The sequence below is a fragment of the Patella vulgata genome, chromosome 5, assembly GCF_932274485.2.
Source record: "Patella vulgata chromosome 5, xgPatVulg1.2, whole genome shotgun sequence".
Lineage (NCBI taxonomy): Eukaryota > Metazoa > Mollusca > Gastropoda > Patellidae > Patella > Patella vulgata.
In genome coordinates this window covers 40,261,285-40,281,902 of record NC_065883.2, presented here as the reverse complement: position 1 = coordinate 40,281,902, position 20,618 = coordinate 40,261,285, and the positions used below count along the sequence as shown (strand labels likewise).

Genomic DNA, 20,618 nt, shown 5'->3' with positions numbered 1-20,618 from the left:
GTTATTGAATATGACAAAGTGCTCAATAACTTGTATCATATTAAGACCATGATTTATACATGTAAAATATTTATTTAGATACATCGATCCAATTTGAACTCGATATCTGCGAACCCTTTAAACCTCACGTTATTGATCTAAGATAAAAACTGTGCTGTCCACTATATATATATACTTACATATTTGTACGTATTTAATTACGGACTAAATAATTTCCTGATGTAGTGATAACGCTTTTGATTAAATAGAATGTAATACGAAGGTATATATAAGACATTGAGACGAGCGGAGAAAAAATCAGAGGAGAACAAAGATCGGCCCTGGCTGAAGGGCGGAATGGTTGTCTTAATGTACACCATGTTAATGTTATTGTTATATTCCTGATGTAGTTTAGTTCCTGTTTGAGTTATGTTCCTGTTTTATATCCTTGTTCCTGGTGTAAATAAATTTTATATTTACAAATTGATATTCCGTTGTCACTAATAGTGTTACACTAACATTATGCAAAGATTTCATTCCACTTGGTCTAGGAAACTTTTATGCTTGTTAACCAACATTATATCCAACAAGAAGGTGTTAAGTCGTACTGAAATTTTGGATACCAGCTAATATCTTCCAGTCGCATACTATCTCCAAATGCACCGTGACTTTGCATGCACTTGGACATACACCGAAGTCAAACACTTCCTATCGCCACTATTATGCGAACAATTAAATATAGAAGATCTGTTACTTCTGAAGGAGCTGCTATGAGATTCGGCCACTGACACTTTGATCAAATTGAAGAGACTCTTAATGGTATAAAATACTACACATTCTATGGCTGCCCTTCTTTATTAACAGAATGATCTGGCCAAAGTATAAAATTAATATACCAAGATGTTTGTTCCAGAAAAACCAGAGGGAATTAATATGTATCTTGAACGCCTAGAAACGCCTATTGTTTCAGGAACCATGGGGAAGCGTACACAAGGATTTTGCTACATACAATTGACACTGTGGATAACCATTCTCGGCTTACTACTGTACCACCAACTATATCAACATTGATACCTGGCGACGAAGAAAAATAAACTGGTCATGAAATTTCAACAACCCTTGGAGAAATAGTCAGCCTATGTTTACCTACAGTACATGCGTTATCTCGTTGTGACAACACAAGTTATTGGAAAACGAAAAGATTTTACAAAAATACGTCAATAGCTTAGCCCCACTTACGGAGAGAGCCTTGAATTAACTTATGTTCTCTGTAATAAATTTAACCAGGAACAAAACACGCGCCTTTTGTACCCCCGACGAATTGCGTTACGTTATTGCTATAGGTCAACGGACACATTGGCAGCCACTCTTCCTCTAACAGACGACGCCTTACACTTACACACCAGACGTACGTGGTGCAACATCATGAGGCAAAACCTAATATCCCTTGTCCAATTGATCATGGGTAGCGAAGAAATGGTGATAGTAGTCCCGGTTTTATTTGAGAAGGAATCTGCGAGAAGGACGTGGTTTTGCCCTATGATTCATGCTCAAGCTTGACTGCTTGGTCCGTGTTTCAAGACAAGTGGAGACCAGAGCCGCCAACCCTCTAAACTGTTACCCAATTCCTGCCACTCCACCGTTGAAGACCTAAGTCTACGAAGGGCAGTCAAGTCAGCCGCGACGACACCCAGGGTGGGGGTGGGGATAACGGGCCGTTTGCCCTGGCGTCGATCAGAGCAGCCAGTCCGAAGACAGGTGCTCTTCGTCTGACTACAGCCGAGACTCGCTACACACCGGTTGATACGCCTACGGGGACGAACCCTTTCCCACAACCGATCCCGTCCTCCGAGAAAAACAAGTCCTTAATGCGTCAGGCCTTGCTCTTCATCAACGCTTTATTTAACGGTTTTCCATATGCAGACACTGTAAATATTATGCCGTATGTTGCAATGGCAATATATCAAATGAAGATATTTAAAACCAGTCTGTTGGTTAAATTTATTCACTTGAATATCATTGTAGCATTTAAAACATTTGGAATTTCGTAAAAAAAAAAAAAAAACACTATGATTTTAAGTTTTTTTGGTGGACTCTTTATATGGAATAAACCATATTTTATTACTGTCACAATATAATAACTATATTAATCCGTTGCAATGGATTATTCAAAATCAAAATCTGTGTTTTTAAGATAAGGATTCCGAAGTTCAATTAACAAATTACCCTTTAATTGGCACTCTCATGACAATATGATAATAGTGACGTCACTATTACATCACAAATAAGTCATATATGCAAATTTAAAAGTTTTGACCAAAAATATGACCTTGTCACCAACTACTCTTTCAGATGATAGTAAATGATTTTAAAGTTTGTTCAGCATCAAAGAACAAGAGCCAAAAATCTACCCCTACCCCCATCAAATCTATTATCGTTAAAGAAACCTCGACCATTGGTAAAAGTGCAAAAAAAATATATTGGGCCATGTTGAAAATTTGCCCAAGAGCCAGTTTTGAGTTCTGGTGATGTGACTCTATCAAAAAATATCCAAAAGGTTTTGTTCTACCTCAGGTAGGGGTATCTCGCCATTTAAGCCTCTTTTTGGGCCTTCGCCGATAGCCTATAAAGTAAAAGAACGAATTCGTAGCTAAATAAATGACTTTTTTGTCTGTTCTTTATTTGGGTAATATATTTGTCATTTACTTGATTTACATAGTGTATAGGCAAGTTTCCCATTGCTTTCTATCTTAAATTTAAATTTAAACAACTAATGATTTCTGAATACTGCCTCAGTTCAGTAGTGTGTTTAAAGCAAAAAATTGGAACATTTAGGGCTACCTAATATAATTATATGGTCCATTTGACTACCTGCAAGCTTATACATTTGTTATATGTAAATGCAGATTTAGTTTGCTGATATTACTGTGATCTTTTTATACCACAATAAATACATAAAAGTTATCTAAAATTAAATTTAGATGGTGACATGGCGGAACAAGATTGAATGGTATCTGATCTCTCCTTGTAGTCCCCCTAGGCCTCCTTCACTTCTCCCTATTTTGCCTGTAGGCAGAAGTCACTTCTCCCTAAAAATTGATCCTAGTGGCGTATGTTTTGTTGCCTGGCAGCCTATCTTATCATTAAATTATCAAATGGCGAGGATGCTCTAATCCATTTAAAATCTAAGCCATCTGATGGCCCAGAGAGGTTATTATGGTCTTGTCATGTTAATAAATGTCTAAATAACAATTTATATAACATTTCAAACTAGGGAAAGATCTACATTAGGCAGAATTAGCTCTTAAAGGACAATATTGGTGCCAGTCATTATCACATATGTGATAGAACTGGTTAAATACATTCCAAATATAATTTTAACAGAGAGATCACTGCTACGATAGCTGAGTAATACAGGATTCGCGAATCGGAAGTGACGAACGCCAAAGGAAAACACTGGACATACCTCTATATAACTGGCTGAAGTGCCGACTCATAACAGATACATGGGCGAATTTCTGTTCACTAATAATTCCTTCGAAGACCAAAAGTTGTTATATGGGACTGTAAGAGGATAGCTGACAATTCAATACAGAACACGAGAAAAATAGAAATAGTCCGTACATTCCCTTGTTTATATTCATTCTATTGGGGAGAGCGGGGCTAGTTCGCACCATTTTTAATGAAACTGACATATCTCGATAACTTTTGAAGCTACGTTACTGTAGACCAGTGATTCCAAACCAGTGTGCCGTGGCACACAGGTGTGCCGTGAGATCTTCCTATGTGTGCCGTTTAGTTTGAGCCATACTATGTGTCTATGACTAGTCTGTGGCTACAGTTGTATGCCGTCTATGATTTGCCATGTTTTTTATTTTGTAAAAAAATCAAATATTTTTCATATATATTAAGTCGGGTGTGTCGCTGTTTTTTTCATGTTTCAAGGTGTGCCGTTGGCAAAAAAAGGTTGAGAACCACTGCCGCAGACCATACTAGATTAAAGACAGTGGAGTTATCTAATTTACGGCATACATTAAATAGTTTTATCCAAGTAATTTCATCTCAAAGTCACCATGTCCGAATGGGCGAACATCAAGCCTCGGCTGTATGACAGTAAGTGATATGTACCTACGCCTATACAATTGCGATGCGGCACAGGTTTACTTATGCCCCCGTCAGACCGGGGTGGCGTCCTTACTGTGCTGCAGCGACCATACGGCGACCAGAAAATGCACAAGGTCGCCGGCAAACGTGAACAAAACGCGCGAAAATGTCCCCAAAAACTACAAACTTGAAAGAAAAGTCATATTCTCATAGTTTTACAGTTCAGATCACAGAACCTTGGCGTTTGCTTTGAACATGCTCAAAATAAACACGGTGACTCGGCGATCATTGGCGACCATGGTGACTACAGCACGATAGCTTATGGCGATCTTAACGCGCTCTAAAACTATTTTCCATCGCCGTAGCAGCGAAGTAAGGACGCTACCCCGGTCTGATGGGGGTATTATTAGGAAAACTTGCCGCTTTAGAAAGAAGTTCTCAAAACTGCGTCGTTCGAAGAGTATGTAGACTTTTCAGTTCAAACTGGTCCGTGTCTGAAGGAAATAGGATAAACTTGAAAGAAAAACAGTTTCAGACTTTGAAATCTTTGTATGGTAAAACATTCTTTAAATGCGTCGTCATGGGCAACGGCGTTGGTAATCAGGAACTTGAAAGTAGTCCTAATGGCGGACTTTGTCATACAGCCGAGGCTAGATGTAGGGTACTGGAATCTGCTGAGATTTGGCCGAGTGGGCGCGAGATATGAATGGGGTCGGACTAACCCCGCTTTCCCCTACCTTATAAAAACATGGTAATGCATGGACTTTTTTTTCTGTTTTTCTTTCGTGTTCTCTTATCTACTGGCAGTCAATTCTTTTTATAAATTGTTAGATATCCTCTCACAGTCTCACACAACAACTTTTAGTCTTCGAAGGAATTATTAGTGAGCAGAAATTCGCCCATGTATCTGTTATCAGTTGGCACTTCAGCCAGTTATATAGAGGTATGTCTCGTGTTTTCCTTTGGCGTTCGTCACTTCCGATTCAGGAATCCTGTATAACTCAGCTATTGTAGCAATGATCTCTGAGTTAAAATTATATTTGGAACGTGTTTAATTAGTTCCATCACATAAGTGATAATGACTGGCACCAATATTGTCCTTAAATAATGCATGTTAAACTGATATATCTGTTTAAATGTTAGCTTAGTATTACAGGGTTTATAACTGATAAATTTGTTAATGTTAGCTTTGTTTTACATCTTTGTTAACTGATAGATTTGTTAATGTTAGCTTTGTTTTACAGGTTTTTAGCTGATAGATTTGTTAACGGTATATGTCCGATGTGTTCATATGATGATGCTAGAGGTGATCAGTGTGATAGATGTGGTAAATTAATCAATGCTGTAGAACTTATTCATCCTAAATGTAAAACATGTAAAAGTACACCAACAGTTAAATCTACAGAACATCTATTTCTAGATTTACCTAAGGTATACTGTTTTCTAATCCAGTGATGATATACATTTATCAAACCTACCATAGTCGTAATATATAATTACTGTAAAGCAAGGAAACTTGTGTGTACCGTACATCAAAAGAATGCCAAAATGTGAGTGGTGACCTTTGTAAAAAAAAAAAAAAATTTTAAATAGAATTACTCCTCGTTCGGTCATACTTACTGTTGTATTTTATACACCTACATGGAAATGAAGTTCATTCCTGGAGGACTTGCAAAAAAATCATGTCAAATGTGATACTAAGTGCATTTATCTGTTTATATTTACTTTGGACGTAGTATGTCGTCTCCCTGTCCGTCCGCTCATGTTTCGTTTGTAAAGCCTTGAAATACAGGTTTATATCCCAAAGATATTGGCATGTATCGAAAAATCGCATTTTTAGCTACAGGTCACAATATTTATCCGATTTTGATGAAACTTCAAATGTATGTTTATATCAGACAGCAGCTTCCTGGATTAGGGCCCCTGATTGTATGAAAAATCATATTTTTAGCATGTGGACCCTCTACAGGTCACAATCTTGCATTGCAACCACCTGTTAACTGATTTTTATACACCCACATTTTCACGAGGACATATTATGCCTTCGCCCCTGTCTGTCCGTCCACAATTTGTTTGTGGACACCCTACAGGTCACAATTTTTATCTGATTTCAATGAAACTTGAAATATAGGTTTATCTCCCTAAGATCTCGGTTCCAGAACAGTAGGACGTTAAACCCCATTTCATTTCATTTCGATATTCGCGCATATCGGATCGTAACTTCCTGAATTATGGCCCCTGATTGTACGAAAAATCACGTTTTTGGCTTGTGGTTCCTCCAGAGGTCACAATTTTTAGCATATCACCGTTAAACCGTAATGAAGGTTGAGTTCGAATTTCGTGAATATCGGACTAAAACTGACAGACAAAATGGCCGCCGCTTGTACACAAATAGTGTAAAAATATGGTATATCAAGGTTGTGGACCCTGTAGACGTCATAATTTTAGTCCGATTGTGATGAAACTTGAAATGCATGTTTATAACCCAAAGATCTTGGTTTCTTTTGATATTTGCGCTTATCGAATCGTAACTTACTGTAGACGTCATAGTTTTAGTTCGATTGTGATGAAACTTGAAATGCATGTTTATAACCCAAAGATCTTGGTTTCTTTTGATATTTGCGCATATCAAATCGTAACTTACTGAATTATGGCCCCTGATTGTACGAAAAATCACCTTTTTTTTGCTTGTGGTCCCTCTGGAGGTCAGAATAATTATCCGATTTAAAAAAAACGTTTGATTATATCACTGTTACGCCGTAATGAAGGTTGAGTTTGAATTTCATGAAAATCGGACCAAAACTGCCGGACAAAATGGCCGTCGCTTGTACGCGAATCGTGTAAAAATATGGTATATCAAGGTTGTGGACCTGTAGAGGTCACAATTTTAATCCAATTTTGATGAAACTTGAAATGCATGTTTATAACCCAAAGATCCTGGTTCCGTGCGATATTTGCGCATATCGGATCATAACTTCCTGAATTATGGCCCCTGATTGTAAAAAAATCGCCTTTTTTCGCTTGTAAAATTTTTACTCTGTGTAACCCTGTTCTGACTTTAGTAGTTCTATGAATCTAAAAATATTCGGATGGTTTGACGATACTTTCTTTAACTTTGAATGCAAACCTTCAACATTGTTGGTTGTTCTTGCACCTTCAGTATAGAAATGGTTCCATAAACTTATATCTACACCTTCGACCCACTGTTCTGTAATATAGTCTGCAAATTCGCGAACCCCAGGAATATCCATATCCGCGTCTTCTAAGGAGTAAAACCAAACGTCTTCAATATCACCAGGTTTTATAAGGACTAACATGGCCGCTCGTTTCACAAAACTAGTCACAGAATTGTTGATTTATTTCACTTACTGTTAATTTCTTCTTGGTAAACTGTTAAAATTGGCTTAGAATCGGCTTTAACCGATTCTTTCATTGCTGATAAAAACATGTCAACTTTTAATTTGGTTGGGTCAGCTTGATAATTATGGATGTTTCTGTAGGTAGTAACCAGGTCATTCCTGGTATTACAAGTAGCAGGGCACTCACGAATAGTACACCTCCAGTGAACGGTGGCTCCTCTTCTTGTCTTAACACTAAACTTATAATTATCATAAACTAGGCTTCGAGAACCTCTCGAGTTTGGAACGAATCTGACGTTTACCTGTGCATTAGCCATTTTGGAATGACATACAATTTGAACTTTCAACTATTTAATAAACTTTTATCATAAACAGTGTTTATCGTAATTAAGTATAAAATTAAACGGACATATGAACGAAAAATCAGACAGTGATTTATAGTTCACACATGTCATAGGTTAAATTGAACTGTTCATGCAATAATTAAAACAGAGTATATCTCACTAATCTATAACTAATCTCTAATCCGCTTAATTAGTAGGGTAAATCTGCTGGGAAAGTGAGAACAAACCGTGCCAGCTAGTGGTCAGGAGATTAAGATTGTTGATTGGATAATCATCAAAGAAGCCACCACAGCTGTACGCGTTTTCATTTAACACGTGAATTAAAATAAGATGTTTCGTGTACGATTGGTCTATTATTATTTTCAGGTACCGTGAAGTTATCAAAATATGAGTCCCAAAAGAAATGTCAATTTCATAGTCAAGAAATGCTTACGTTCACTTTCGTGCATTTGGCTTTGATGTAAATATCAACATTATTCAGAGGATACTCAATGGCAGACTCGAGAATCGTCGCATTTCGGCTCGTTGGTTGTTCTCATTTTTTCGACCCATGGTGATAAGAGAATTTTAAAATTATTGGCCATTTTGTTTATTTCCATTTAAGGCCTATAGATTATTTTTTTAAAGATAATATGAGATATCAAATAATCACCACTTGGATTAATTATTTGGAGTAAATAATGAGTTGTCGACGGCTTTATCATTGACCCGTGACAGTTGATTAGTAATAGTATTACTCAATGACACACACCCCATTGTCGATTAATTTACATCATCAGCCACGTGGTTTCGATTAACACTCAACAGCAATCTATATAAGATCAGAATTAATTCTTTTTTCTGCCACATCAGAGTGAATCGCATGAAGTTACCCAAAAACATTATCGCCAAAACTAAATATTTATCGATAATGTCTTGCACGCGGTGTCTGGGCCAATCAGCAAACGAGTTGTGTAGACAGCATGGCAACAGGCAGGGTTTATTTATAATATTTTTCGGGGGTTTTAAAACTCGATTGTATCCGTTCAAAATCAATTCATCGACAATATTTTGTTCATATTTGTAAACTAGAGATGCTCCGCTTTACAGCGATACCAATTATTATGCAAGAAGAATCACCTGTCGTCCAGCTGTGAGCGAAGAAAAATAACTAATTTCGCAGAGAATTTTAAGAAATAAGACAGATTTAAGAATACGGTACTCTTACAAAACGTTCAAATACAGGTGTTTTAAAATGTTTTATTGCTATTTTGATCTTTTGTGTCAATAGATAGTATATTTATAGACTCATTTTTGTGAAAATCTCAATTTCGATCAAAATCAATATTTTCACTTATTTTGTCTTTATCTCATTATTGATTCGCGCGCATTTCGACTCATTTAGCTGCGGCCGGTCACATATTAAAGGAGCTAAATCGCTAATTTGGCACAAATGAGTCGCAACACACATAATAATGTAATATGAATTTATATAAACTGTTTTATATTCAACCGTGTCCGTTTTACTGTGAATTGTCATCAGTTATTTTCGGCGAAATACGCCAGAAGTCTCAACCGCAAGTCAGTTTCTAGCGTCTGGTTATTCCAGTCAACACCGATAGTATTTATTGGGCATGCTCTCCAGATAAGAATATAGCGTCACCATTTGACATGACTTGTGGAATATGCCTAGCCTCGTTTTTAGAGTCCCTTATTACAAATAGCACTGAAAAGCATTATGGTACACGATTCGTGTACCAATTGTAAAATGTTTATTTTGTCTTAAATATTGGATATCAGAAGGCCATCTTTTCCTGGTAATATCACAACATCAATGTTGATTTAAATTGACAAATAAATCGTGTTTTCAATGTCGAAGATTTTGGATGATATTGAGTTAGAGACTTAGCTACTTTAAATCATTCTATATGTTAGATGAAATTAAATATCATAGATTAAATGGAATAATGGATAACACTAATTTAAAGAAAATATTTGTTTTGAAGGCTAAAAATACAGTTTTTGTCGGAATGTTGTCACTTTTGGTAAAAATACAATTTTTGTCGGAATGTTGTCACTTTCGGTAAAAATAAATTTTTGAAATTGGTTTTATGAAATAACAGATGGCATTAGGCATCAAATAGTGGAACTTTTATAAAAATAAAAAAATAAATGACTATTTTAAGGACCAAAAACCATTAAAAGTGACTTGAAGAAAATCGTGTATTTCTCTGCAACTGAACAAGTTAGAAACCATTTTGTGATATCTATATGATTGTATGGGTTCATTCTATTTGTTGAATGGAATTAAATATTATACTTTTGAAAAAATAACAAATAAGACTCATTTGAATAAAATAGCTGTTTTGAAGGTTAAAAATACAGTTTTGGAAAAAATGGCGTCACTTCCGGTGTCAAGTTTAAATTCTACTCCAATTGTATAATGCACATTGGCTTTTTGCATCAAATGGTGTTATGCATCAATAATTCACTCTTTTACAGGCAAAATAACTGCTCAGATTACAAACTAATTTTGGCATATATTGTCTTAGTATAGATATGTACTACAAGTTTATGTACAGTACCTAGAAATATTTTAAAATATGAAAAGTCTGAATGGGTTGTAAATTTCTTAATTTTACACTCTTTTCACCTTTGAATTGAAATGGTACAAACACAAAACCAAAATTTAAGCAAAAATGAGTTCGACAGGGGCATTCTTTTTTATCTATAAGATTTGTAAAAATTAATATCTGCTTGCGATAAGTCAGAGGTTCAAAATTCAGTTTTGGGCAAATGACATCATTTGCTTTGACAGTGAAAATGTTAAAATGATTTGACCTAGTTGATAGTGGCATTAGGCATCAAATGGTGAAAGGAAATTGAAAATCAAATAACAATTGATTCTTTTACAGCCAAAATAAAGTGAAAAGTGACTCATGCTAAATTGCCTATTTCTCGGCAACTGCTCATATTACAAACTAATTTTGACATGCATTCTCTTCGTATGGGTTATATTGCTACGAGTTTATGAAAGTTAGGAAGAAATATATGAAGACGCTGGATGGGTTGTAAATAGCTTATTTTTACACCATTTATCACCTTTATCTCCAAAAGATCTCGGTTCCTTTCGATATTGGCATATATTGGATCGAAATTTCATGGATTATGGCCCCTGATTGTATGAAAAATCACGTTTTTATCTGATTTTGATGAAACATGAAATGCATGTGTATAACCCAAAGATCTTGGTTCCTTTCGATATTTGTGCATATTGGATCGTAACTTCCTGAATTATGTCCTCTGTACGAAAAATCATGTTTTTAGCTTGTGGTCCCTCTAAAGGTCACAATTATTATCCGATTTAAAAAAATAGTTCAAATATATCACCGTAATGATGGTTGAGTTCAAATTTCGTGAAAATCAGACCAAATTTTGATCCAATTTTGATGAAACTTGAAATGTATGATTATTATCTAAAGATCTTGTTTCCTGTCGATATTTGTGCAAATCGGTCCGTAGCTTTCTGGTTTATGACCCCTGATTGTACGAAAAATCAAGTTTTTAGCTTGTGGACCCTCTCAAAATCACAATTTTTATCTGATTTTAAAAAGTGCTTAAATGTATCACCGTTACACCCTAATGACGGTTGAGTTAGAAAATCGGACCGAAATTGCCTGACAAAATAAAAAGATAGGTTTTCGAGTAATTAGCATAAATCCAATATGACTGCCATTGGCACCTTAAAACTCCAATATGTCGGGAATGGTTGAGTTTGAAGGGTGTAAATGTATTACGGGTAGATAGTGGTACAGATGACTCAGAAAAAGACGTTCCTGTGACGTCATACCGCCATACGGCCAGTAATTTGCATAAATCCAATATGGCTGCCATTGAAACTTAAAACTCCAATATGTCGGGAATGGTTAAGTTTGAAGGATGTAAATGTATTACGAGTAGATAGGAAAGTGCTACCAAAGAACTAGAAAAACAATGGCAGGCGACTTCCTTGTGATGTCATAACGTCATACGGCCAACGTTGAAACTTCGTGCTATTAGAATAAAACCAGTGATTGTTTCCCATAAAAATTGTGTTCTGTCATTTGCACCTTAAAACTCAAAACTTACTTGTATCATCCTGTCAAACAATTCATATATTTCTTGTATATCTATTACATGTCATCAGTTTGTAAAGGTTTTAACAGGAATATTTTACTTGGTTTCTGATAGACCTGGATTTCAATTATGGACTGTACAATTGTTCTGCTAACAATTCTTCTTTATTGAAGATTTCAGGGACTTTAGTATCAAGTATGCAATTGGTTCAGGTTCATGCAAATCATTGACTATGAATTTCAATCTTTAAGTTGGCGTTGGGTGAATTAGTTAACAAACTTGGTGGGTCTAGTTCTGGAGCGTCTGTCCATGTGTCTCTAGAAGGTCGGTCAATGTAATACTTTGGTCCTTTTACTAATTATTGGATATGACATTCTGTAGAGTCAAATCCCACATACTAATATAGATGAATGATATTTTTATATACATTATAAAAAAAACAGTGATATTTTGGTAAAAATCCTTACCATTGTCAAAATATCCTATCTGTTTATGACATGTGGTTGATAGACCAAATAAGCTAATTATTGGATATGACATTCTGTAGAGTCAAATCCCACATACTAATGAAGATGAATGATATTTTTATATACATTATAAAAAAACAGTGATATTTTGGTAAAAATCCTTACCATTGTCAAAATATCCTATCTGTTTATGACATGTGGTTGATAGACCAAATAAGCTAATGTTCTCCGCCTGGTTTGGGGTAAATGGGGGTGCTTATTCCATATGTGGGAAGGAAATGAACGCCTAGGTCAGTCTATGACGTGCAGAAATTAAGGGGTTATAAAAGAGGGTGTTAAGTGAAATTGAGCAGAACTCACCCTGATTTTCCTAGCAACTATCATCAATGATTTATTCAGAACGTGGAACATAGAGGCCTTGCAAGCAGTTAAATAGTAGTAATTCTGCAGAAATAAATTAACACGTAGTTTTATTTTACGATCACAAAGGAAACACAACAAGGAAGGTCCGGTATTACCACATCGTTGCTGCTTTAACTTCAAATAAGAGGTACAGAAGCCGTATGCATTCAAAGTACCGATCAGAAATCCTGGCCTATAAATATGATGTAACTGAATGAAATAGGTCTAAAATTGCTTGGGGTCTCGCCGCTTTTACCAAACATAATAATAATATTAACTAGACCTGCAAGCAGCAGTGAACCGGCTTTCAGGAATCAGACAGGAAGTGTGTCATACAATAGCCCTTTCATCGAGCTACCAAACGATACTTTAGATGCCAATGTGTTACCTCCCTTATACCAATAGAAGCCGATTTACAAATATACTATTGGGTCCAACCCAAGATTTGCACGACTCTGACTTTGAATGTTACAGTCATTGTGGCATTGAATTCCAGGGTGGAAACATCAGTTTAATTGTTTTAGTGACCAGAAAACAAATTTTGATATGCGTCGGCTTACCCAAAATGAAAGGTTACGTGCCCTTGGCATGCTACAGATCGGCACAACACAGGCGGTTGTGGCGCGGACGATGAATGTTTCTCAGTCTGTCATAAGCAGGCTATGGTCCAGATACCGTGATACACAATCTGTACAGGACAGACCACGCTCAGGTCGACCAAGGGCGACAACTCAAGCCCAGGATCGATTTATCCGTACCTTGGCCTTGAGAAATCGTGTCATCACAGCAAATCAGATCAGTGCTCGTCTTCAAACAGACACTGGTGTGAGAGTGAGTGGCCAGACGATTCGGAATCGACTGCATAGGGGTCACCTTCGCGCCCGACGTCCTCGCGTGATCCCTTGTTTGAGAGATCATCACATTCAGGCAAGACGTCGTTGGTGTAGGGATCGTCAACACTGGGATAATCGACGCTGGAGCAATGTGATGTTTTCAGATGAGTCAAGGTTCACTGTTGATTTTTTGGACAGACGTAGGAGGGTGTGGCGTCGTCGAAACGAGCGCTTCCAAGACGTTAACGTCATCAGACATGATCGATTTGGCTGTGGTTCTGTTATGGTGTGGGGAGGCATCACTGTTGCTGGAAGAACGGCTTTACATGTTGTTGCAGGGCGTGTTACAGGCCAGTACTACCGGGACAACATCTTGGCAGTCCATGTTGTGCCGTTCGCACGACGTCATGGCCGCCGTTTCATCTTCCAGGATGACAACGCAAGATGTCACAGGGCCAGGATCGTTACAGGTTACCTCCAACAACAGAACATCACCACATTACCTTGGCCAGCACTGAGTCCCGACCTCTCCCCCATCGAGCATGTCTGGGACATGCTTGGACAGAGGTTACGTCAACGTCAACAACGTCCTGCCAATGTCCAAGAACTTGCTGCTGCGTTGCAACAGGAATGGGACAATCTGGACCAAAATGACCTTAGACGTCTCATTAGGAGTATGCCACGTCGGATCAATGCTTGTTTGGCAAACAGAGGAGGATTTACCCGTTACTGACTTGGTTGTGATGCTGTGGTAACTTTGCTGTTTGACCCCGGGTATCATTTTACCCTTATAATGGTCAGTCTGTGCCTTACTTAGTCTAACGATCATTTGGAATAAATCGATGAATGTGAACTTCATTTCATTTTGTCATTTGTTTCTTCGTCAGTTTCATTAGGTGACTTTAATAACACTTAAAAATCAAATATCCCCTACTTTTTTTGAATAGTATATTTGCGAAAGCTTCAGTCAATGTTCCTGATCTTCTGGATCATGACGTCATACTCCCAGAGCAGTTGTTAAAGCTATCCCGACAAGGATCCGTAAACCGGAAGTAGTCTAAATAATGTCTGATATTTCGAAAAAAACGCAAAAAAAATGGTGCTTTGGGGAAAAACTTGATTTCTCCGTCCAATATCAATGGATTATCAAATTAAGCTTTCGTTGAGTGGCCCGTGGAATGGACTGTCGTATGATTCCCAATTTATACGGATACAATGTCCAAGCAGCAAAATATGACACGCTGAAAATCAAGTATTTTCTGATTTGGAGCGTTTTTGGACGCCTTTATCTCAAAAACTTAACCTACAATTTTTTTAACTTTCTCTATTGAGAGTCCATTCAATAGTCTTGTGCATTATGCCACCCAATAAGACTTTCAAATGTCTGGAACAGGATAAAAAAGGGACTGAAAATCGAAAAAAGTTGAAAAATCATGAAATTTTGGAAAATGGTCTATTACTTTATTATTTAAACAGATTTTTACAAAAAGGTTACACATTCAGATAGCTGACCTAATTAAGATTCTAACGATGTGTAATAAGTATTGAGTTACTGAAATTTAATTTTCGATATTTTTACATTTTTGCATTTTTGGCACTTTTGAACATAGGATTTCTCAGAGACATTTTATCTGATCAGAGCCCTGCCTGTGGCTATTTAATTGTCTAACCCGGTTATTAAAACTCTCCCGACAATAATCTCTATACCGGAAGGTTAAAAAAATTGGCGCTCTTGCGAAAAAATTGATATCTCTATCAGATGTTATCGGACCCAAAGAACTGAAGTGTAGTTAGATAGCATCATTAATGGATTATTATATGACATCTGAATGATACGATTTCGAGGGTTAGAAAATAAATTATGGTACGCCGAAAATCTATTATTTTGCGTTTTGAGACGCCCTTTTCGCGAAAATGACACATACGATTTTTCTGAAACTTTTTTTTACGCAGAGTCCTATCGGTGGTCCATGGCGTGAATCCAAAAAGAAAAGCATTGAAAGTGGTCCAAAAATCATCTCAATCTTTGAAAAAAGTTTAAAAATCCATAAATTACTGAAAACAGCTCAATGGATGTTTCTGAAACTTCTGGTACAGAAAGTTAAGTATCCACACAACTTCATAAAACTATCCCGACAATGATCCAAAAACCAGAAGTAGTCGAAAAATATCTGATATTTTGAGAGAAAAAACGTAAAAAGTAAAAAATGGTGATCTTGCGAAAAAGTGATTACTACGCCAGATTTCACCGAAATCAAAACAACTAAAGTGTCATTGGATAGCCCGAACAATGGACGATCTTATGACATCTCAATGGTAAAAATTTGCTGGTTAGGCAATATATTATGAGACGCTGAAAATCTAGTATTTTCCTTTTTGGAGCCTATTCAGACGCTTTTATCTTGAAAACTACTCTCATTTCCTTCCTTAAACTTCTGTTACTTAAGAGTCCTAATGGTGGTCTAGGATGTGAAACCTCAATATAGTATAAATGATCCAAAACTGGCCACAATCTTTGAAAACAGTCGAAAAATCGTTATATACTATTCAAAAAAAGTAGGGGATATTTGATTTTTAAGTGTTATTAAAGTCACCTAATGAAACTGACGAAGAAACAAATGACAAAATGAAATGAAGTTCACATTCATCGATTTATTCCAAATGATCGTTAGACTAAGTAAGGCACAGACTGACCATTATAAGGGTAAAATGATACCCGGGGTCAAACAGCAAAGTTACCACAGCATCACAACCAAGTCAGTAACGGGTAAATCCTCCTCTGTTTGCCAAACAAGCATTGATCCGACGTGGCATACTCCTAATGAGACGTCTAAGGTCATTTTGGTCCAGATTGTCCCATTCCTGTTGCAACGCAGCAGCAAGTTCTTGGACATTGGCAGGACGTTGTTGACGTTGACGTAACCTCTGTCCAAGCATGTCCCAGACATGCTCGATGGGGGAGAGGTCGGGACTCAGTGCTGGCCAAGGTAATGTGGTGATGTTCTGTTGTTGGAGGTAACCTGTAACGATCCTGGCCCTGTGACATCTTGCGTTGTCATCCTGGAAGATGAAACGGCGGCCATGACGTCGTGCGAACGGCACAACATGGACTGCCAAGATGTTGTCCCGGTAGTACTGGCCTGTAACACGCCCTGCAACAACATGTAAAGCCGTTCTTCCAGCAACAGTGATGCCTCCCCACACCATAACAGAACCACAGCCAAATCGATCATGTCTGATGACGTTAACGTCTTGGAAGCGCTCGTTTCGACGACGCCACACCCTCCTACGTCTGTCCAAAAAATCAACAGTGAACCTTGACTCATCTGAAAACATCACATTGCTCCAGCGTCGATTATCCCAGTGTTGACGATCCCTACACCAACGACGTCTTGCCTGAATGTGATGATCTCTCAAACAAGGGATCACGCGAGGACGTCGGGCGCGAAGGTGACCCCTATGCAGTCGATTCCGAATCGTCTGGCCACTCACTCTCACACCAGTGTCTGTTTGAAGACGAGCACTGATCTGATTTGCTGTGATGACACGATTTCTCAAGGCCAAGGTACGGATAAATCGATCCTGGGCTTGAGTTGTCGCCCTTGGTCGACCTGAGCGTGGTCTGTCCTGTACAGATTGTGTATCACGGTATCTGGACCATAGCCTGCTTATGACAGACTGAGAAACATTCATCGTCCGCGCCACAACCGCCTGTGTTGTGCCGATCTGTAGCATGCCAAGGGCACGTAACCTTTCATTTTGGGTAAGCCGACGCATATCAAAATTTGTTTTCTGGTCACTAAAACAATTAAACTGATGTTTCCACCCTGGAATTCAATGCCACAATGACTGTAACATTCAAAGTCAGAGTCGTGCAAATCTTGGGTTGGACCCCCATGATGATCCCAAGCATCACATGCATTCCATGCGGTAGCTATTGGTGCGTTTGGGCGTCACATGTAACTGGAAATGTTTCTTCTGTTAGGTTCTATAGTGACTTTTTTCGTAGTCATTTGCATATTTTAGTATTATGCCCCCAAAATCAAATATCCCCTACTTTTTTTGAATAGTATATATAAGGATAGCAAAATGAGTACAAAAATAAAAAAAAGTCGAAAAATAAAGGGTGATAACTCTGAACAAAACTTATATGGCTGTAATCGGTTGGACTTCAGGTATCCAAAAATGTAGGTTAAATTTGAAAATTTTAAAAAATAACAAAAATTGTCTCTTAAACAACATATTTTCATTTATCGAACGCTAGAAGTCAGCGATAAAATTTCGAAATTTTCAACTGCTATCATCCGAGAAAAGTGAATTGTTTTAAAATAGGTAAAGAATTGGCGAAACCACGGCCGATTTTTGATTAATAGCCACCGTTCAAAATTCGGCCACTTCTGGTCTGCGCAGAAGTTTCAAAAATAGTTTATCAAATACCCACCACATGGCTTCCCGATAGAAAATTAGCTCCCAGATCGGTATCTATTACAGGCACTGAGAAATAGGCTCCCGGGTTAAAAAATAATAATCTAACTGCTCTGTGGCGCTTTACAACGTAGATATGATTATAAAAAAACGTACATATATACGCATAAACAAAAGAATACAAAGGTATAGTCAAGTTACAATATACAAATGGAAAGGGAAGCATTTAAATTATAGTTTAAAAGATTGGATAAAAAACAGGCTTTTAGACGTCGTTTAAATATAGCCTATATTTTGTACTTCCAGAGGGAATTTGTTCCATTCTTTTGGTGCTGCGTACGCAAAAGCTCTCTCATCAAACTTTGACTTCTGTACTGGACATACAAGTTGGATTTAATGAGATGAACGTAAGGAACGAGAAGGGACATATTGTTTAATCAAATCGGAAAAATAGGATGGTGTCAAAGGATCATTTAAACAGTTGAAAGTGATTGTGTATTCTTCAGCAAAATTGATGCAAAATGCACTCAAAAACTTTATTGTTTCTGGTCAAGGTGTATGATGGATTTTGTTTAATAATCTTGCTGCAGATTAGTGTGGCTGCTGTTTTGATAAATCTCTTCTAGTCGAATTTCAAATCCCCCTTTCGTGAATTATCATAACATTGTCGAAGAATTGTCCCGGTTCTTCTTTTAATCATTACGTCTTTTAATATTGTCTGCCCATAATACATAAGATATTAGAGTTTTAAGATTTACTAAGGCGGCCATATTGGATTTATACTAATGATTGGACTATGGCGTTGTGACGTCACATGGACGTAATTTGACAATGTTTTTCTGATTCTTTGGTACCACTTTCCTGCCTACCTGCAATACATTTACACCCTCTAAACTCAACCATTCCCGATATATTGCAGTTTTATGGTTCTTTTAATCATTACGTCTTTTCATATTGTCTGCCCATAATACATAAGATATTAGAGTTTTAAGATTTACTAAGGCGGCCATATTGGATTTATACTCATGATTGGACTATGGCGTTGTGACGTCACATGGACGTAATTTGACAATGTTTTTCTGATTCTTTGGTACCACTTTCCTGCCTACCTGCAATACATTTACACCCTCTGAACTCAACCATTCCCGATATATTGCAGTTTTATGGTTCCAACGGCAGCCATATTGGATTTATGCCAATTATTGGACGTATGACGTTATGACGTCACAGGGACGTTATAGATTATGCTTTTTTTATTCTTTGGTACCACTTTTATATCAACCCCTATAAACATTTACACCCTATAAAATCAATCACTCCTGAGGTATCGGAGTTTTAAGGTGCCAATGGCGGCCATATTGGATTTATGATAATTACTCGAAAAAGTATCTTTTTATTTTGGATTCATGCTAATTGTTGGCCGTATGACTTATTACGGCACGAGGACGTCACCTGGCATTGTTTTTCTAGTTCTTTGGTAGCACTTTCCTATCTACTCGAAATACGTTTACATTCTCCAAACTCAACCATTCCCGAGATATTGGAGTTTTAAGTTTCAAAGGCGGACATATTGGATTTATGCAAATTTTTGGCCATATGACGTCCCAGGAACGTCTTTTAGCTATGTTTTTCTGAGTCATCTGTACCACTTTCCTATCTACCCGTAATACATTTACACCCTCCAAACTGGAGTTTTAAGGTGCCAATGGCGGCCATATTGGATTTATGCTAATTACTCGAAAACCTATCTTTTTATTTGGGGCGATTTTTGTTTGGGAAACCTTCAGGGACTCTTCTACCAGATTCCGTCGAGAAAAATTCTGTTGCAATTTGTTCTAGGTTATTTATTATCCCAAATATCTCAGTCCATTTCGATATTCACGCATTTCAGACCATAACTTACTGGATTATGGCCCCTGATTGTGCGAAAAATCACTTTTTTTTTTTTTAGTTTGTTCTCTATCCATCTCTTGTAAAATGTGGGCATATCTTGCCTGGCAACCGCTGGTATAGTTTAATATCAGTATCTTCTCAAATAAAGTCTGAAATGGTTGGGTCAACATTTGAATTATATTATTATTTTTGATCAGGAATCCGATTGTATGGTACAAATTTGAAAACAAATAATAACTTGCTGGAAGACGAGATTAAGTATGTTTACGAGAATAAGTATATTTACATACGGAAAATTTGGCTCATTGGGGCTTACCTGTTTGATATTTATAAATGACGACATTGCATTTCATATGATAGATTAAGGTCAATATTTTTATTTGATTAAATGCAACTTTATCTATAAGGCCCAATTTTTTTTTTTCATTAAATGCAATTTTATATATATATATATGGTACGCAATACAAAAGACGCATAAGAGAAACATAGATCATAGTGAGCACACACGCCTATCTAAAGATCGGTGCGTAAAACACACGGTCGAATGATAAATCGCATGGTAAAACAGTTTTACTTCCCAGATTTTGATTTAACACGTTATGTGTCAGATAAAGCCTGTTGGTCCGTGATTATATTTATTTTGATGCAGTTATCGCAACACACAATACACACCATTGACATTCATTTTTTACCGGTCAGTTAATTTAATTAACACA

General features: G+C 37.1%; 1 protein-coding gene across 5 annotated transcripts in view; it reads left to right on the top strand.

Moving 5' to 3' along the window:
• The window catches only part of LOC126820651 (methionine--tRNA ligase, cytoplasmic), a 299,938-nt gene that overhangs the window by 131,697 nt on the left and 147,623 nt on the right, over window positions 1–20,618 (top strand). For 4 of the 5 annotated variants that reach the window (XM_056101236.1, XM_050548738.2, XM_050548742.2 and 1 more), the window contains exon 11: window positions 5,328–5,514. In XM_056101236.1, the coding sequence (XP_055957211.1) occupies window positions 5,328–5,514 (187 nt within the window). Of the gene's footprint in view, window positions 1–3,996; window positions 4,093–5,327; window positions 5,515–20,618 lie in introns of those variants that run through there. The other variant, XM_056101237.1, reaches the window with a different exon arrangement.